This window comes from Apis laboriosa, unplaced genomic scaffold (assembly GCF_014066325.1).
Source record: "Apis laboriosa isolate Shangri-la unplaced genomic scaffold, ASM1406632v1 scaffold64_cov150, whole genome shotgun sequence".
In the NCBI taxonomy this organism is placed as follows: Eukaryota; Metazoa; Arthropoda; class Insecta; order Hymenoptera; family Apidae; genus Apis; species Apis laboriosa.
The window spans coordinates 3,197,879-3,218,247 of record NW_025224011.1 but is presented as its reverse complement, the minus strand read 5'-3'; the positions used below and the strand labels follow the sequence as shown (position 1 = coordinate 3,218,247).

Here is a 20,369-nt window from a genome sequence, read left to right as displayed (position 1 = left end):
TGGGATTGTGATCCTTTCACGCTTAGGATTCAATCGTTGTATAGAGATGGAAAGGTATGGGAAGTGGAGGATTTGGTGCAAAGCAAGAGGTCTGATGAAAACTTTAAGTCTCCAAGAATGAAGATTAAAATTGTTGATTGAGATTGTAATAAGGATATAAAGAATAGATATGCTTCCAAGTCAGAAATTTGATATGAAATAAGAGAAATGGAGGATTCGTTGTCTGAAAAAAATGAGATATATCGGAATTATTGTGTATTATCTTTGGATTAATGTAGGATCTAATTTTTGTAGAGATGGAAAAGCACGAGAGGTTGAGGATTTGATCTCCAAGAACGAAGATCAAAATTATTAAGATTGGATGTGACAAGGATGTAAAAATAAATAGATGTGCATTCAAGTAATTCAGAAATTTGGTATGAAATAAGAGATGCGAGGATTGGAGATTTAAGGATGAGGATTAAAAATGGAGGATTCTGGAAAAAATGAGATATATCGAAATTATTGTGTATTATCCTTGGATTAATGTAGGATCTAATTTTTGTAGAGATGGAAAAGCACGAGAGGTTGAGGATTTGATCTCCAAGACGAAGATCAAAATTATTAACATTGGATGTGACAAGGATGTAAAAATAAATAGATGTGTGTTGACTGGGCAGTGGAAAACAATAAATAAAATATACGGGTTTAGCTGAATGAATATATTTGATTATACGTGATTGCGCGTATCTGTTTATAAAACACTTGAAATACGTGTATCGAAACAAATAGCTACCAACTATGAAATAGTAATGTTGCTGACAACATTCAATAATGAAATCATATATATAAAATTTCAGTGAACTTTAAATTCTATAACAATGTGCATTCAAGTAATTCAGAAATTTGGTATGAAATAAGAGATGCGGAGGAAATAAGAGGATTGGAGATGAGGATTAAAAATGGAGGATTCTGGAAAAAATGAGATATATTGGAATTATTGTGTATTATCCTTGGATTAATGTAGGATCTAATTTTTCTAGAGATGGAAAAGCACGAGAAGTTGAGGATTTGATCTCCAAGACGAAGATCAAAATTATTAAGATTGGATGTGACAAGGATGTGACAAAGATTGGATGTAACAAAGATAAATAAATGTGTATTCAAGTCAAAAATTTGGTATGAAATAAGAGATACGAGAAATGGAGGATTCGTTGTCTGAAAAAAAATGAGATATATCGGAATTATTGTGTATTCTCCTTGGATTAATGTAGAATCTAATTTTTGTAGAGATGGAAAAGCACGAGAGGTTGAGGATTTGATCTCCAAGAACGAAGATCAAAATTATTAAGATTGGATGTGACAAGGATGCAAAGATAAATAGATAATTTTATATTACAAATTCCAACGACTCTATATAATTATAATAAATCTCCCTAATTATTTTTCTTTTTTTTTAAATATACAAATGACAAGGTAAACCACGAATGTTTAAAAATCAAATTTGTACGAATAAAGAGATGGATCAAATCGATCAACTCGACAACGAACATCGACGCCAGAAAATAATTCGGGCCAATTCGACAATTATTTTTTTCTTATTTAGACGTACGTACCCCCTGTCCAAATAACGTGCCGATCAAGCTATTCCGGTTTCCCCCGTATTCGGGGGATGACGTTGCGTTTCACGTCGCGGCAAGGAGACTCGTCCCGAGGCTAAGTGAATGGTTAAGTAAGTGATTATCTCTTTGAGCGTATAATCGATCGATGATTAATGGGATCGGCGATGCCGGACGCGGCCCCAATTAGGAAGCGATCAACGCTTCGATACGCGCGTGCCACCGGTTGATTGTTTCGGTCCACGTGGCCCGAAATGCGATGGGCGTGGCGAGCCGCGATTTTTAATTTCGTCCGTCACTTTTGCCAACTATCGTGCCGATACTTCGTCATTGCATCGTCAATAAAAATGATTCCATTAAATATCCAATTACCGGAATGAATTATAATCCACGTATAGACACGATACACGTGGAAAAGAAATGGCGAATCTATTGAAAAAGAAGAAAAAGAAAAGGACTTTTACATCACGCGTCGAGAAGATTATTTCAAGTTTTAGTTTAGTTTTTTCCTTTCCCTCCTCCCCTTCTCGAGGCAATTGTACAAATTAGAATATTCGTTGATTAAAGTGAGGTAGACTTTTAGAAACTTGAAAATTGACTTGACACACTTCCGATATATCAAAAGTATATAAATCAAAATATTAAAGATTAAAAGTTAAGAGGTTAAAAGGGCTTCTGGAAATTAGAAAATTGACTCGACAGACTTCCAAGATGTTAAAAGAATATAAATCAGAATATTAAAGATTAAAAGTTAAGAGATTGGGAGGGCTTCTGGAAATTTAAAAATTGACTTGACAGGCTTCCAACATATCAAAACTATATAAATCAAAATATTCGTATTAAAGATTAAAAGTTAAGAGGTTGGGAGGGCTTCTGGAAATTTAAAAATTGACTTGACAGGCTTCCAACATATTAAAAGAATATTCGTATTAAAGATTAAAAGTTAAAAAGTTAGGGCTTCTGGAAATTAGAAAATTGACTCGACAGACTTCGAAGATATTAAAAGAATATAAATCAGAATATTAAAGATTAAAAGTTAAGAGATTGAGAGGGCTTCTGGAAATTTAAAAATTGACTTGACAAGCTTCCAACATATTAAAACTATATAAATCAAAATATTCGTATTAAAGATTAAAAGTTAAGAGGTTGGGAGAGCTTCTGGAAATTTAAAAATTGACTTGACAGGCTTCCAACATATTAAAAGAATATTCGTATTAAAGATTAAAAGTTAAAAAGTTAGGGCTTTTGGAAATTAGAAAATTGACTCGACAGACTTTCAAGATATTAAAAGAATATAAATCAGAATATTAAAGATTAAAAGTTAAGAGATTGGGAGGGCTTCTGGAAATTTAAAAATTGACTTGACAGGCTTCCAACATATTAAAAGAATATAAATCAGAATATTCGTATTAAAGATTAAAAGTTAAAAAGTTAGGGCTTCTGGAAATTAGAAAATTGACTCGACAGACTTCGAAGATATTAAAAGAATATAAATCAGAATATTAAAGATTAAAAGTTAAGAGATTGAGAGGGCTTCTGGAAATTTAAAAATTGACTTGACAAGCTTCCAACATATCAAAACTATATAAATCAAAATATTCGTATTAAAGATTAAAAGTTAAGAGGTTGGGAGAGCTTCTGGAAATTTAAAAATTGACTTGACAGGCTTCCAACATATTAAAAGAATATTCGTATTAAAGATTAAAAGTTAAAAAGTTAGGGCTTTTGGAAATTAGAAAATTGACTCGACAGACTTTCAAGATATTAAAAGAATATAAATCAGAATATTAAAGATTAAAAGTTAAGAGATTGAGAGGGCTTCTGAAAATTTAAAAATTGACTTGACATTTGCTTTCAACATATTAAAAGAATATAAATCAAACTATTAAAGATTAAAAGTAAAGAGGTTGGAAGGGTTTCTCTAAACCGGAAAACTGATCGACACAGACTTCCAACGTATTGAAAGATGAATAATACTCGAAATAAACTCGAAGAGATTTACTATAAATGAGAAAAAGAAAGAAAAAGGAAAGGAAAAGAGAGGTCGCTTTAACGAAAGTAGATTAGAAGCCTACAAGGGGATGATGGACATGTCCACGCCCGACAGTCAACAGCTCGACTAATTCGATTCCTCGTCACCGTGTTCGGTAAGCGTGTCAAGCTTCGCAAACGTATCCTAAATCGTTCGACAAACAAGCATGACGAGCAAACTTTCGCGCTCCCTCCTCGCAAGATCGTGTTTCACGCGTTTCGAGCCCCGTGCACACACATCGAGGTGAACTCGATGGAGGGATCCCCTTCGCGTATACGCCATCGCTCCGATCCCTCCGAGCATTCCGATTGGCCTCTGCTCCGCTTTTCATTCCGTCGCTTCCGCTCGGATCCGACCTCGTGGAAGGAAGCGCGATTATTATTAAAAAAGACCGATCAACATCTCGCCCTTCCCTCGCATCGCCGGATCCCGATCGGTATCACAGTTTTCTTCCATTTCACTGTCCCTTTCTTCCCGTGTGACGCGCCGTACACCAAAGTTTCCGCACGAGAGCGGATCCTGCTACGATAGTGCAGGTTTTTCCTGTGTTTTAATCGAGAATTTCTTATTTATGGGGATGTTACGATCGTCGTCGTTCGTTTGAAAGCTACGATATTTTATTACCGCCGTTGCAACGATATTAATATTAAGATATTATTGGATAGAGTTAAGTACAATTGAACGTGAAGTTCGCAAAGAATCGATGGAAAGATATCACGATTGATGTTCACCAGACTTCGAATCGCTTAAAGAATCATCCGTTTCCGTTTCATATAATACAGAATGTAATCAAATTCGTTCGAAGTAAGATTTTAAGAGTAATCTGTAACGATACCAAACATTAAAAATGAACGAATTTGAGGAATTGGCGGGTTGAAAAATTACAAGCGTAACCCTGTTTTTACGATCGTTGCCCGATTAGGAACAGGAAGGAAGGAAGATGAGCGAGCCCGATTCTCCGGTTCGGGATCCGTTTCATGGAAGGAAAAGGAGACGCGTGCAGGAAGGATGAGCGGCACACGGAGGTTGTCCACTCGTAAATAGTGGCACGCAATGTCGTTTCTGCGGCCGCGTTTCAGCCACGCGACCCTCTGGGACAGGACCCCCATTAGAATGGCCATCGAGATAACGGGGATACGTGGCCCAAGCTTTATTTACCCTGACGACGAATTCGATTTTCAATGCTTCCTCCTCCTGTTCGAGGTCGAGAGATGGCTCCGTCACGGCTAATGACCGTGGCTAATGCCCGTGTTTCTACCCCGATCGATCCCTCTCTTCCGCCGCAAGGACCAATCCGGAGGGGGGGAGGTTTAAAAATTGTGCGCGGGAACGAATCGATGTGAATCGGTGTGATTGCTCGGCGATAGGTGTTCGTGTGTATATATATATATACGATAATTACAGGTGTACGGGGTGAAACGAAGCGATTCGTTGTGAATTATCGCGTTCAATTTTATTCCAATTTGTTTTCCAATTCGGTACGTCGGTTAATACGATTATTTAATAATAATCGCGCGTCGTCGCGCTTCTTTTAATCTCTTTAACGCGCTTTTCGATCTTTCTTGAATTTGTTGTTTCGAACTTTTAATGGATTTTGGATCTAGGAATCTTATTAATTAATAATTATTCGTATACTTTTTCCTCTCTTTTCGCGCTCCTCCACGGTCTTTTAATTCTTTCTTTCGAGTTTTCGCACTTTGCTCCCAATTATGCAAAAAATTACGGATGTCATAATTCTTTTTAATAAGTGTTAAATGTATTCTCGCGTGAGCTGTCTGTTTCTTTCATTCTTTATATATCTATATATATATTACGTAGAAAAAGTAATTAATAAACTTGAACGAGTGAACTCTTGACGTAATTAATTTAATTGAGATTATTATTATTATTATTACTCTTTCATCCACGTTCAACTTTTTCAAGTTTAAAACCGCGCCTTAGAATTTGGAGGAATTTAATAATTACACGTACATTTCTACGAAACAAAATTTTTCATTCTCGAAACAATTTCATCCTCTCCACGCATCAATCTTCCTCGATCCGAGGCGCGCATCCCTTTTAAAGAATTTAAAGAAAAAAATATTTCGATAAACTTTTATTAAAATTAATAAATTTTAATTTAATTTATTAAAATATCAACATGAATAATATTAATATTTCAAGAATCAAATTCATTCTATGCAGATAATCTAATTTCATTTCATAATATAGTTATAACTATTATTATTATAATTTCCACATTAACGGTTTATATTATTATATATATTTATTTTTAAATAAATTTTCAAATTTATTTTTATTAAAAAATCATAATATTGAAATTATTTGAACAATTATTCCAATTTTTTTTCTTTTAATTATTTGTTTTCCATCATTAAAGATTTTATATCTAATTGATGAAATTGATGAAATTTAAACATTCTTGGTTCACCTCGATCCCCACCCACGTAACGTAAACGCGAGAGACACGTCGGATCAAGTTGAAACGGCGTGGTGATAGCGGGACGATGAGCAAGCACGATGAAAACTGGCCCGAAGGGTCGCGTGGCGCACGCGTGCTTCACCGAGGAGTATTGCGTGCACCTTTTTACGAGCGGCCAAGTCGCGCATCTTTCATGCACGCATCGATGCCCTTCGACGCTAAATGCTCCACGAGAGGGAGGTGGAGGAGGTTGTTCGCTTTCGAAACGCATCGGCGGACTCCGTATCATCCGGCTTCTCTCCACCTCGCAGGTGGTCTTGTTTTCTTATTCGTACACGGTCTGCCACGGCGGTGGTGATACGGAGCCGTCGTGCTTTCACTTTACCTCGGCCCGCTACTCCTCAAATATCGTATTTTACCCGGCCGCGATCGGTTTCCTCGTGTAAATGATACGAAAATCGTGTGTCGACCTCGAGGGGGAGGAGGAGGAGGAGGAGGAGGAGGAGGAGGGGGGGACCCACTCCTGAGTAGTCGCGCGCTCCAACGCTCTTCGTAACACCGAGTTTCACTTCCCGCACGTACGTTGAACCGAATTATCGTTCCACGAGAGATGAGAGAAGAATTCCCTTGGAATTGTGATTTTTACGTATGTCGATAGGAAGAGGGAGAGAGAGAAAAAGTGAGGGACAAATATATATATATATTTATGAATCGATGTACGTGTGAATGTTGCATCCCATGAGAAAGACGAATCGACCATAGTAATCCATGTTTTAAGGATTAACACGAGGAAACGTCAGAAGAAATTTCTCCCTTGGAATGGGATAGAAGGGGAGAGTTTTAAATTGAGACGAATCGTTGGAGTTCGCGAGGAGTTGGACTCGACTTTTTCTTTTTCTTTTTTTTTTTTTTTTTTTTTTTTTTTTTAACGATATCTTGCCACGTTTTTTAGCGTAATTATGTGCGTGCACGTTGAGGGGAGGAGGGAGGGGATACGGCAGGTGTAAAGACGGGGAGAAAGAGAGATCGACGGGTTATATTATAGGGCTTAAAAGGAAGTGTCGCTCACGTATCCTGTCACGTATTGCCGGATCTTCTCCGTTTCTCCTTCCATTAATCTCCTTCCTTTCGTTCCATGCTTTCGCTCGGCCTCCCTCTCTCCTTCCCTTCCCTTTCCTCCGCTCGCGGAAGAATCGTCGGCCCGACGATGGGATTATCATCAGCTCGATAACGCTCCACCGGTGGAAACCGTTCTCCGTTTCTCTCGAGCGGAAGGATCCGATTTGAGAAGATAAAGAGGGGTACGTTGCGGTGTCCACTGCCTTCTCCCTTCCCTTTTCGTTTCTTTCTCGAGTCTCTTTCACGCGAAGAGGGTCGATGGACGAGAAGAGGGAGGACAGTGGAATGGATAAGCGACTCTTACGAGGAATTATTCGAATTATTCCTCTTCTTTTTTTGATTCTGATAAAGATCAAGTATTTTGTCGTCGGTTATATTTGGAATAACGATATCGTCGATTTTCGCAATAAATAATTTGGAAATTTAAAAAAATCGAAGGGAAGGGAAGGGATGATTTTCGCGATAAATAATTTGAAAATTTAGAAAAAATCGAAGGGAAGGGAAGGGATGATTTTCGCGATAAATAATTTGGAAGTTTGGAAAAAATCGGAGGGAAGGGAAGGGATGAAACGAGTGGAAGCGTCCCGATTAATAAATTCTTCTTTTTCAAATCTCTTTTGCAGTGGTGATGCACAAAGACAAGGAAGAAAATTCGCACCACGATTCTCACTATCGGGCGAGGGAGTTGGCGGCGTTCGCCGCATACGACCATCATCATCTCGACGGCGAAATGTTCCTGCAGGTCAGTTCCAAACTATTCGTTTATTCTTTCGTTTCTTTTTCAGATTTCGAAAGCCAAATTTAATCGACGAAACATTCCAAACGAGCAACAAAACACCCTCCTCTCTCTCTCTCTCTCTCTCTCTTCCTACGACTCGGAATTAAACAGAATTTTCTTTTCGCTACTTACTCTGTTAAATTTCAAGTTAAATCTTAAATTAAAAAAAAAAGAAAAGAAAAGAGAGATTTATTAAAACCTTCTGATCCATCTGATCTCGACCAACCACCTCCGCCAACACAACGAAAAAAACAACCCCCAAAATTCGTCCAACCCCCTCCTGGGAGGCTCCTGGTCATCCGATCCTCTCTCTCTCTCTCTCTCTCCGAATCTTCTCTCGCCCGTGGGGGAGATTCTGTGAAAGAAGAAGAGAGAAGAGGGGGAGAGAGGGAGAGGAAGACGGGGCGAAATTAAATCATCGCGAGTGAGAGGAAAAGACAGGAAGGGGCGAAGGAGTGGGAAGGGGCGAGGGAGGGAAGAGGAGGGGAGGAGGAGGAGGAGGAGGAGGAGGGGAAGGAGATATCCGGCTGATGAACCGGCTATGAAACCGAGGCGTACGAGGTGTCTATTCCTCCAAAGTATGGAAGGGTATATACGCGGATTAATGGCGGTGTATCATGCGAGGCTATTACGTTCCCCCCTTTCCTGCGTTTTAGCTGCACACACGGGCGAGGAGGCGAGTGTACGCGACGGCGGAGGCGAGGGTGAGGGGTCCATACACAGTGGGGGGAGGGATACGATACACCGGAGCGTTTCGCCGGGAGGTGAAGGTGGGGAGGCGAGGGAGGAGGGAATAGAAACGATACACCACACTAGCGCACACGAAACACTTTGGCCGTGTATATGTATGTACGCGATTCCACGCGATCGAAACGATCCCTGCCAGCATCTATAACGGCCGGTTATTAATTGGCCGATGGTTAATTGCTGTTACGTAGCTCGTGCCCCGATCCCTGGACGGGACACTCTGACAGCTTGGAATACGCGAGTCGAAGCCATCTTGAGAGGAGAGGAGAGGATTTCTCGTTTTTCGATTCTTTCCGTTCTTATTTCGATTCCGTGGAATTGGGCGGAGAAGGATCTTCGATTCAAGATTCGAGAACGTTTAAGTTTCTCTGAAGAAAAAAAATTGTACGAAATGGAAGATAGTAGTAGTTTTTGATTCATCGTGTTCAAATTCAGTCGAAAACGATGCGTGTGTTGACATCGTCTGTTGACGTGTTATCTGACGTAAGAGGATTATTACATGTCGTCAAGTTCGTCGAGCATTATATTTACACGAATTAGAATTGGAAATTGCAACGATCTGATCGATTAATCGTTTGCTCGTCGCAGCTTCTTCTAGGAAAAGGAGGAAAGAGGGGAAAGGAGAGAGAGAGAGAGAGAAAGAGCGGAGCGATCGTTTTGCAAAATAAATTCAAGGGAGCATCCTGTTTCCTTTCCTGTGTGAAGGAGGAGGTATCGGATAAAAGTTTCATCCGCGGACATTTTCAATAATTCCACGAGCTGCAGGGGTAGCAGAAATTAACCGCTCGGCCGGCCCTCGTATTTTCTATAATTCGTGGAGTTCTTTGAACCTGTCCTTCCCTCCGACTTCCCTCGACCTCCTACGCCTTTTCTGCCTCCCCCCCCCCCCCCCCGTCCTCTTTTATACCCACAACGTTTGTACACAACGTTTTGCCGATCCTCGTAAAGTTCACGAAGCCCGACAGTAAATCCGGTTTATGACAAGCCGGCCGCCACCACCGGACACTCTCCAAATTACGGCTGAACGATCGAATTTTTATACCCCCTCTTACCGCCAATTATACCGTTTTGTACCGCTTCCACATCTGCATATATGTATAAATATTTAAAAAGTACGTATATATATATATATATATATATATTGATAAAATTGTTTAAATATTAGGAGAAAGATTTTTGATATTTTCTTTTTTTTCCAATTGTTGGGTAAGGAAGTGTTATTATATTGTATCAGTATATATATTCTTTTTATCTGTGAATTTTAAAATGTAAGAGAGAGAGAGAGAAAGAGAGAAAAGAAAGGAAATTGAAAGCATTCGGAACATCGAAGTTACCTATCTATTTTTATTTATTCTTTATCTTATTTCGTTCGAAGGTATGACAAGGTATGATTAAAGTTTTCCAAGCAAGCCAAATGCCAAGAGAATAAAAATAATGGCATGAATCGTACAATAGATCGATACAATAATGCACTACTGTGTTATATTTTTATAAGTACGAAGTATATAGGAGCCGCATCAGAAGTAGATGTATCGATTAACTTCATAAATCGTGAAAGCAAAGAAACGGAATGATTTCAGATACATATCATTCGCTTTAAAATAAACGATTATTTATGCCACAAATTATTTATGCTATAAATCAACTTGTGAAACTGATTTAATTTCTCTTTTTTTCAGGAATTGAACATCATCATTATATATATATATAAAATAATAAAATTAGAAATTTTTAATTGGAATTTTTAATTGGAATTTACAAAAGTGGAGAATTTCCTCTTTCCTTCGGTTGATTAAAAAAAAAAAAAAAAAAGAACAGAACGGAAACTACGAAATTATTCTTTTTATTCTGTTTATCAACAATTTTAAAACAGAATTTACCATTTACTCGCGTATTATTACACAAATAGAGGAAAAATAAAAGTTCCACTTCATCTTCCTTCCAGTTGATTAAACGATAAAGTCGTACCGATCAACTTCATAAATCATGAAAGCAAAAAAAAAACGGAATGATTTCATCAGATATATATCATTTTCCTTTAAAAATAAACGATCATCTATGCCACCTGTTTGCTACAAATCAACTGATTTAATTTCTCTTTTTTGAAAAATTGAAAGCATATTATCATTATATATATATATATATATATATATAAAATAATAAAATTAAAAATTTTAAATTGGAATTTATCATCTTGTAATATATTATAAAACTAGAAAAAAACGAATCCATTTTTCCGTTTTTCTTCCAGTTGATTGAGAAAAAGAACAGCGAACGGAGGGCACGACCAAACCATTTCCTTTCTTTTTTCTTTTTTAAAAAAAATTAAATAATCAAACGCACAAATAACAAAAGTAACAATTTTAATATCCACTCCCCAATATAACTAAATACAGAAAAACAGAGGAAACGAGGCTCTTCCCTTCCTTCCGGCTGATTAAACCGGTGAATTATTCGTCGGGACTTATTGAAAACTAGAAGGAGGAGGAGGAGGAGGAGGAGGAGGAGGATTGCGTTCGCCGAATGATAGAAACAATATCGTTGCATAATTTATCGTGGAACGAGTCCCTTGGAATATTTAAGGCAATTTCGCAGATAGCGATCGCCGCTAAGATAGCGTGCAAGCGGATACTTTCCCGCTGGATACTTACGATTTTCTGGATCCGGCGCGCGCGGATCCATTACTCGCGCGAGGGTTTCCTACGGCGGAGACGGTTAAAGTGAGACCGTTTTCCAACACTTTCGCCGCGTTTCGCCGGCGTACAAACTCGAATTCGCCCCCATCTTCTTCCCCCCCCAGCATCGCTCTTCAACGAGAATTAAACGAGTCAAGTATGTAACGAGGCTCGATATCTTTACGACCGATCTCTCTCTGAACGAACAATTGCTTATTAATAGGCGAAGCTTAATAGTCGCACGCGACCATTTTCGTAATCATCCCGCGATACGCTTCTCTTTTCCTTGCGTTTTTACTCTCCTCTTCCCCTTCTTCTTTTATGAAATTTTGAAATTCGCCATGGAACGAATTGTTCGATTTCTCTAATTCTACAGTTTTGAGTAGGATTTTAGAAAAGTTTATCAAATATTTTTATCGAATAAATTTTAAGGAATCGCTTTTCGAAAAATTTCCGAGGATAAGTTTTCGAAATTCTCTCATCCGTCGAATCGTAATTCGTCTGAAACTTTCGTCTGAATATTAGTTTTCAAGAGAAATGACGAATCCTTTTCTCGATAAAAGATATTTTATCTTTTGGCGAAAACAATAATTGCTGTTATATTCCACAATTTTCAATTTATGAATGTTTTATAAAATAGAACTTGTACTCAATAAATTTGCACTTTGTAAGTAGAAGAATCTACGCATGACTTGCATATGTACAAAATTAGAAAAATGAGCTTAATCGTCGTAACATTTAAAAAATAAATACAAATCCACGATTCATCCTTTTCGATCGAAATTAATAACAAAAACGCGGTGGACAATCGCGAGTTTCTCGAGCGTACGAACTCTATCGTGTTATTAAAATTAAGCGAAGACACATCCTTCGAGCAGGTTCACCCGTAAATAAATTAACAAAAAAAGCGTAAAGCGTTCACGAACGGGGAATTTTTCAATCGGCGAGAAGAGCATACTTTGCCAATCCATTTCTGTCGTCTCTTGCAAATTATCACCCCGAGCAGGGCGCACGATACGCGGCCCCCCCGTCGAGAGTCCCGCGCCACTCTCGGCTTTCCTCCGAACCACAACTCGAATATACTTTCCTCGACACGGCCTGGAAAGAAGAAGAAAAGAAAAACCCCGCCACCCCTTCTGTTTGTCTTCCTCCTTCTTCTTTCGATCGGTATCATTCCAGTCCAAATCCTCTGGACCAAGGTTTATATATGATTTCTTGAAACAGACATCTTTCTAATACAAACTTTAACCATTTGCCACGAATCTTATATTTTAATTTTACTGGTAAAATTGTAAAATATCGAGATTACAAGTAATATTTAATGAACCAAGGTTCCAATATGATTTCTCGAAACAGCCATCTTTCTAATACAAACTTTAACCATTTGCTACGAATCTTATATATTTTCAATTTTACTGGTAAAATTGTAAAATATCGAGATTACAAGTAATATTTAATGAACCAAGGTTTCAATATGATTTCTCGAAACAGCCATCTTTCTAATACAAACTTTAACCATTTGCCACGAATCTTATATTTTAATTTTACTGGTAAAATTGTAAAATATCGAGATTACAAGTAATATTTAATGAACCAAGGTTCCAATATGATTTCTCGAAACAGCCATCTTTCTAATACAAACTTTAACTATTTGCCACGAATCCTATACTTCAATTTTACTGGTAAAATATCGAGATTACAAGTAGTATTTAACGATTGGAGATGGTACGATGGAAATTTTTGATTTTAATGAAAAATTTACGAGAAAAATTAACTTACAAATTTTTCCACACACTTTATACTTTATTTAAAAACTTTCTACTTACCCGTTCCATCGAGATTGAACGGTAATCTCTCTTCTCCATCATGGAATCCTTCCACTCGCCTTCGATCCACCATTTCCGAAAAGGAACGGTTCCTCTCCCCCTTCCTCGTTTCAAGAATTCGTTGGAATCCGCCAAAACCTGTGCATTAGGCGGTCCCACGAAATTTCACGTCCCGGGTTGCGGTTTCTCGGATCTTGGAGGGATTGCGAAAGAGAGAGAGAGAGGAGAGCGATTTTTAGCCGGCGCAAGGTTCGGCACAAATCACGCCTCTCGGTGACGTATCGCCGCGAAAGCGGCCATTTTGCTCTCATATTTTTTATTTAATAGCCGGCAGGCTATCGTGTATCGCATTAATACGCGAGCCACACCGCAATAGCGGTGAAAGAGGGTCGTGGAACAACCCCCGCCACCGGTCAACCCGTAATCATAAGAGCGAGCCTATTTTTCTCCCTTCCCTTCCTCTCCTCGACTCCTTCGACTTCCAATTCGGCCGCCCACATCCGCCGCGTCCATTGCCTCCGATCGCGAACCGATTCCACTCCCGATTTTCCTCGCCACGAATCTCTCGAATCTCTGTTCTTTAGAAACGATTGGCTCGTTTATCTCTCTGTTATCATCGTTCCAAGCTCTTAAAAGGATCTTAAGGGGAAAAGAGGAAGTTGTAGGCTTCGCTCGATTGATCGTTGGATCGATTTGGTTCGAGAGATGGGATAATATTTCGAGAAATTTTTCCCTAAAAAATCAAATAAAGCCCTCTCTATCTTGTAACTATTAACAAACGAAGGTGTTGTTCGATCGCTGTGGGGCTAGAAATTTTACAATTTCGCCCGGTGGAATAACTGGTATAAACTCGGTTTTATCGGTCGGTGAATTACGTAAGGAAACGTGGTGGTGGTGGTGGTGATTTATATAAGAGATAGGTTTTACCGGACGGACGGTCGGTGTAAATAAATAAAGCACGTATTCCGTGGCTGGCGCCGGCGAATTGGGTAACGTTGTTACACGAAAGGGGGTAGTATTACCATTACCGAATGTACGTGGATACTGGCTTGGAATCTGGCGATTCACGTGGGGTGGTCGTTTTTTTAAAGAATTGTCGGCCGATTGGGCGTGCACGGTCGCGCGACAGCGAAACGGGGAAGACGAAGTTGAGCGATCAACCAAGGAGGCAAAAGGGGCAGACATGCAAGCATCAGCAACAAGTAACAGTTTGGATCTGATGCTCGAATGAAATGCTCGCGTGGAGCAGATGCGAGTAAACGATCGTTTACCTATTCGATGAACCAATTATTTATTTATTTTTTTTTTCTTTAATTTACATATATTACAGAGCTCGATGAATAATAATATATGAATATTGATGAACACTTGTATTACGATTTATATTTTTTTTTTCAAGGAGTCAAACTCAAACTCTTAAGTTGTAGCAAAATTAGGATAATTTAATTTTCGTGTTACAATGTTTATTTATTTTTCTCAAAAAGTAAAATTTTTCTAACTCGTGCAAATTTCAGATGAAGATGCTGTATCTCAAAGAATGTCGAATTCGAGCACGCAAATACGAGAATTTGAAATTTCACAAAATTGGTTTCTAATAGAGCGATTGAAAGGCGTTGCAAATTATTTAAAAAAGAAAAAAGGGAGTAAAAAACGTTTCATTAGCCCGTTGGAGAATTGGTATCGAGATTAATCAAACAAGATAGTTAATCTGCAGATGGGATCGAAAAAATGCGAAAAGAGGAGTCGAGTGATTCGACAGGAGCAGGTGTCGAAGCTCGACGGAAGGAAGAGCGTGTGGCAACAGGAGTGGCATCAGCCAACTTTCGACGATTAAAAACGAGTCTTTATTTTTCGTGTCGTTCTACGGTGTCGTGAAAACGGACGTTACCTCTTTAATTATCTCTCTGCATATGGTTAATTTTACGGTAAGAAAAAAAAAATAATAATAATGCAAATGAAACTTCTCAAGCGAAATTATTCCGGGCAGTAAAATTACTTTCCGTTCGAGATCGTTCAATTACGATGGACGCGTCTGTTCGCCCTGTACAGAATGCATCCAATGTAACGTAATACAATTCAATTATATTTCGATTATTGATTATCCTGTTACGTTCATGTACGAATTTGATTTCGAATTTTTACACGATTTAAATACTACTTTTATCCTAAAGAATAACCAGAATTTGTGGAACGCGTAATCGGTCGATTTATGGAATAGTTAAAAGATAATTCGAATCACATCATTCGAAAACAAGAAAATGTTAGGAGATTATTAATAAAATCCAGAATCAAGCGAGTACACGTATCGATTATCGAAATTTTATCAATATCACATCATTTCAACGAAGAATTCCAAATTCGATCGAAATTCCAAATTCCACGAGATTCGAATATCGAGCGATCGTCGAGACGACAAAGCGGATTTTAGAAAGATTTTAGAAAGATTTTAGAAAGAAACGATGGAACCATCCACCCTCCTCTCGAGGAGGAAGGGAGGTCTAGGCATTCTAAGCATCAATTTCTGGCCCGTGATCACACATCATTTCAACGAAGAATTCCAAATTCGATCGAAATTCCAAATTCCACGAGATTCGAATATCGAGCGATCGTCGAGACGACAAAGCGGATTTTAGAAAGATTTTAGAAAGAAACGATGGAACCATCCACCCTCCTCTCGAGGAGGAAGGGAGGTCTAGGCATTCTAAGCATCAATTTCTGGCCCGTGATTGCGCTCCTTCATAGCGCAGCGGCGGTTAAGACTGATAACCGGAAGCGGGGCGCAAGGGAGAAGGAGAGAGAGAGAGAGAGAGAGAGCGAGCGAAGCACGGCGGGCCGAGTCGAAGGGTAAGTGTAGGTTAGGCGGGATGGGATGATGTGTAGGTTAGGTCGGGTGGGTGGCCGACGGGGCTCGCCTTGGTCTGGCACCGCTAGTCCTTCCCGTATTGATCGCGTGCTCCTTTCCTCCCTTAGATACCACCCCCTTTTGCGCCTTACGTACCGCCAGCATTCGCTGTTGCCCCGGTGTCGACACCGACCAGACATCGGCCGCATGGATCCCCGCATTCGACCAGTATCCCACCTTCCCTTTCCTTCATTCTTCAGAAATTTTCGAGTTTTCCCACCCCTTCGAGGTGCAATCTTGGTTAAGTAAGTTTGACTGGTTTTTTTTTTTTTCTTTTTGGAATTGCTGGCTGAAATGGAACATTTAGAATTAATATTTTACGGTTTTAGGAATTCTTTTGGACGAGGTGACGATGTTCGAAGGTAAGGGTTCGAGGATGTAATTTCGTTCGAGATAATTGATGCTTTCTTTGAATGGATTTACTTTATATTCTTTTTTATATGAAATTTTTATCGTATTTATTATATATATATTATATTCAATATTATTTTTATTTAAGTTATATTTATTTCTCTTTTTTCTCTGTCTATCCGAGTCGTCGAATTTTAATAAATCACGAATTTAAAAGAAAATGCAATTATACAATTATGGGAGACAGAATGAAAACCGGGAGATCGTAGTCGCTGCGGGGATAGTTGCAGATGCGATTAATCATTCGTTGGCATAAAACGTCGTCGAGTGACTTTTGCCGAAGGACTGGAAATACATCGTCTCGAACCGAAGTTCGTAGCCGAAAGAGAGAAAAGGAAAGGAAAGGAAGAAAAAAAATCGACGACATTTTTCCCGTCGACCAAAAAAAAAAAGATCCAAAGTCCGCGAAGTCGGAGTATTAGTTTCGCGAACGCGCCCCTAACTCACCCCTCCGATGTTCATAATTAATTACGGCCGAGCATGAAACCCATCAGGCGGTCACCATTATCGTGCTTATTATTATTTCTTATCATTCAGATATTTACCCCTGACATTTTTTTTTTCTCCACGCTTGATTCTCAACCGAATGATTAATAGTTCTGGGGGATGATAACGATTTCTAGGGAATTTAAAATTTCTAAAAAAAAAAAAAAGAAAGAAAAAAAAATCACGAGCTAAAAAATCGTATGGCAAACGCTCGAATATCTCTGAAAATTAGTGTATCAGACGAATGTATAATTTTTTTTTTAATTATCCAACGTTAGAGTCTTTTGTAATAATACGATATAATAACCATAGATATTACGTTTCAATAATATATTTGTACATTTTATAATTATTAATTTGAGATGCAGACACGCGTTAATCTGATAGTGTTAAATAAATCCGTGTTGTAATAATTACTTACTTACCAATTTGCAATTATTGCAAAATAAATTACCGAGCACACTTATGTAATTTAATACTTAAAATCCCGATTGATTTTGATATCCCGATATATTCGAGCATGAAGATACCTTCTTCGTTACCTTTCTCAACGTAACAATCGTTATCGTTCATCCTTCATCCATCCTCTCGAGGGCACGATTAAATTTAACCTGTTAACGAAGCGGGCTAATTTTACGACAGGAATTGTATCGTCCGTCGATAATGATACGTGGTCAATTAACACAGGGGCAATTAAGCGGCTCATTAAAAAAGAGGCTTACGACTGTTCGTCGTAAGGGATGACTTAATTAACTGAACAGTCGAAAAGAGAGCCGGGGGCGGAACACGTGGAAAGCGATAAATGAATAAAATTATTGCTCGGCCGCGTTCGTGACGAACGAAACGAGGTCGTTATCGGCAACGTACGCACGAACGACAAAGTTGCAGTCGATGAGGACGTCGAGGTTGATGGACCACGCACCCCTTCTCGTCCACCGAGTGAAACGGGATCGGACAGAATTCTTCCACTCTGGCGAGAATGTGGTTTCGAATTTCAATTTAAATTAAATATCAAGTCGAGATTAATCCTCCCCCTCCTCTCTCGTTACGTTACCGAGATAAATTCGAAGGCGTTCGAGTTGAAACGCACGCGAATCGAAAATTTTTTTCGATCAGGAAGCGTTTTTCGTTGTCCAGGAATTTGTCCAGTTTTTCAAAGTGTTGAAGGAATTCGAAGGTTGGAAATAGTTGAGTAATTTCGGTTCAACAATTTGGAATTGAAATTTTCGAAAATTTCTTGAAAACTTGATTGAACTCCTTGGAATTCAAAATTTTCGCAACATTGCACTGTTATGAAGAATTTCACTCGCGAATTGGAGGAATTCATTCATTAATTCAGGAAACAATTTTTAATATTTAAATTAAAATCTTCGAGATAGATAGGAGAAAGAAACTTTTCAACTCGAGAATCTGCAATTCCATTCGAATTTAGAATTGGAAACGTTCGGAATACGAAATTCAAATCGACGAAAATCGTGGTGAGCTTCAACTAATTTCCAAGAATTCGTATCCAACAACGTGACTCCTCGTCAAACCCCTCGAAAACTGCACGAACAATATTTTTTAATCGCGATAATCTCAACTAACATATAAAAAAAAAAAAAAAAACAAATTTCAATCTCTTCGCGAAGAAACGTAATTCGCGTGTAATTCGTGTTTCCTCCTAAAGTACATAACATATCGAGAAATGGAATCGTTATTGTTGCATGTATTTGTGTGTACTATACGATTGCTATATAGGAACGGGTTAATTGCCGGTGCGAAATGAATTATGTGTTAATTAAATCGCGCTGTAATTGCATCCAATTGATGTAAAACACAATATTCCCGGAATAAAGGTTTCTATTTTGTACACGTATATTTATATTAATGAAATTCCACTCGTGATGCAAAAAAAAAACCGTGTGTCGATTATCTGATTTATATATATATATATATATATATATATACAATGGAGATTCATTAATGTTTCAGTTTCAGAAAATTAAGAAGAATAATGGGGAGGCAATTAATAACGAGCATCATCTAATATCGTGATATGATCGGTTTGATCGGTATCTGCAACGTGGATAAGTGGAAGAGATACAAATTGCCGTTTAATATTGAACAGATACAGAACGTTATATTATAACGTTGCTTAAATTATAAAATATGATTCGAGTTAAAGCTTTCGACAAAAAAAAAAAAATGAATTTAATTAGAAAATTAAAAGAGAAATGTATTTGAAGATTTTTATGGTTTATACGTATCATTAATGAGACGTAGGGTGCTCGTACAAGGGTATTTAAATATCACAAATATCTCGGGTTATTCGAGTGTTTAAATGGTTATTAGCATATTGTATTTGTTGTACGAGGGAACGGAAGAGGGGGGAAAAAATCGAGGGGAGGGGGAAATAGAGATAAAACGTTAGCACAGCGTGGATATCACGTTTCTTTCGATCGCCACTTCGCAAAGCTCTCGCGGATTGATAGCGCGCAAACTCGCGTGCCACTTCACACTCAGAATTTATAGTTCCTTTATTATTTCGACTAAGCTGCTCTTAAAGTTTCCGCGCACGTAACTTGCTTCCAATTTTTCGAGCCGGTGATCTAATCGCTCGGTATATCAACTTCTTACCATATTTCCTTCCTATATACGTTTTAAGATTTACACGTTTGTCTTTCAACTCGGTTCTATTCAAGTGAGTCCAAAGAACTCGCATAACGTATTATATCACTTGATTTCGCATTCCCTTTTTCAAATTCTCCGTTCCAAAAATTTTGAAAGCTTTCTCCATACTTCCAATCAAATTATTTTCAATGATACCTGTGTAGTGGAATTTCCATGATTTGTGAAAGATTAAGAACCTCTACTCTTTAACAGTGTGTAAGAGGAAGGGAAGAAGAACTGCAAAGTATAAGAAAGATACAATTACGAAGAATCTTCGATTAACAATATTTACGAGAAAAACATGGAAAATCGTGGAAAAGAAAGCAAATGCAAAAAAAATTCAAGGATACCGAAATTTTACAAGAGTCCTCTGTACAGAGAAAGAGAAGAGGAAAGTATAAGAAAAATACAATTGCGAAGAATCTCCGATTAACAATATCTACGAGAAACGCATGGAAAATCGTGGAAAAGAAAGCAAAGAGAATTCAAGGATACTTTGTTGCTACTGAAATTTCACAAGAGAAAGAGAAGAGAAATTGCAAAATTAATAATATCTACGAGAAAACTGATATCTACATGGAAAATCGCACAGGAAGTGCAAAGAATATCGAAGAAGATGCAACTCAAGGATACCTCTACTCGAAGAAAAAGAGGAGAGGAAGATACAATTTTCGAGTTTTAGTTTCGCGATTGCGAAAGAGAGAGGATCAGTGGTTCAAAC

General features: G+C 38.2%; 1 protein-coding gene across 1 annotated transcript in view; it reads left to right on the top strand.

The window, feature by feature from the left end:
• The window catches only part of LOC122718508 (aryl hydrocarbon receptor protein 1), a 143,213-nt gene that overhangs the window by 102,329 nt on the left and 20,515 nt on the right, over positions 1-20,369 (top strand). The window contains exon 3 of the mRNA XM_043943596.1: positions 7,795-7,913. Within this exon, the coding sequence (XP_043799531.1) occupies positions 7,795-7,913 (119 nt within the window). The remainder of the gene's footprint in view (positions 1-7,794; positions 7,914-20,369) is intronic.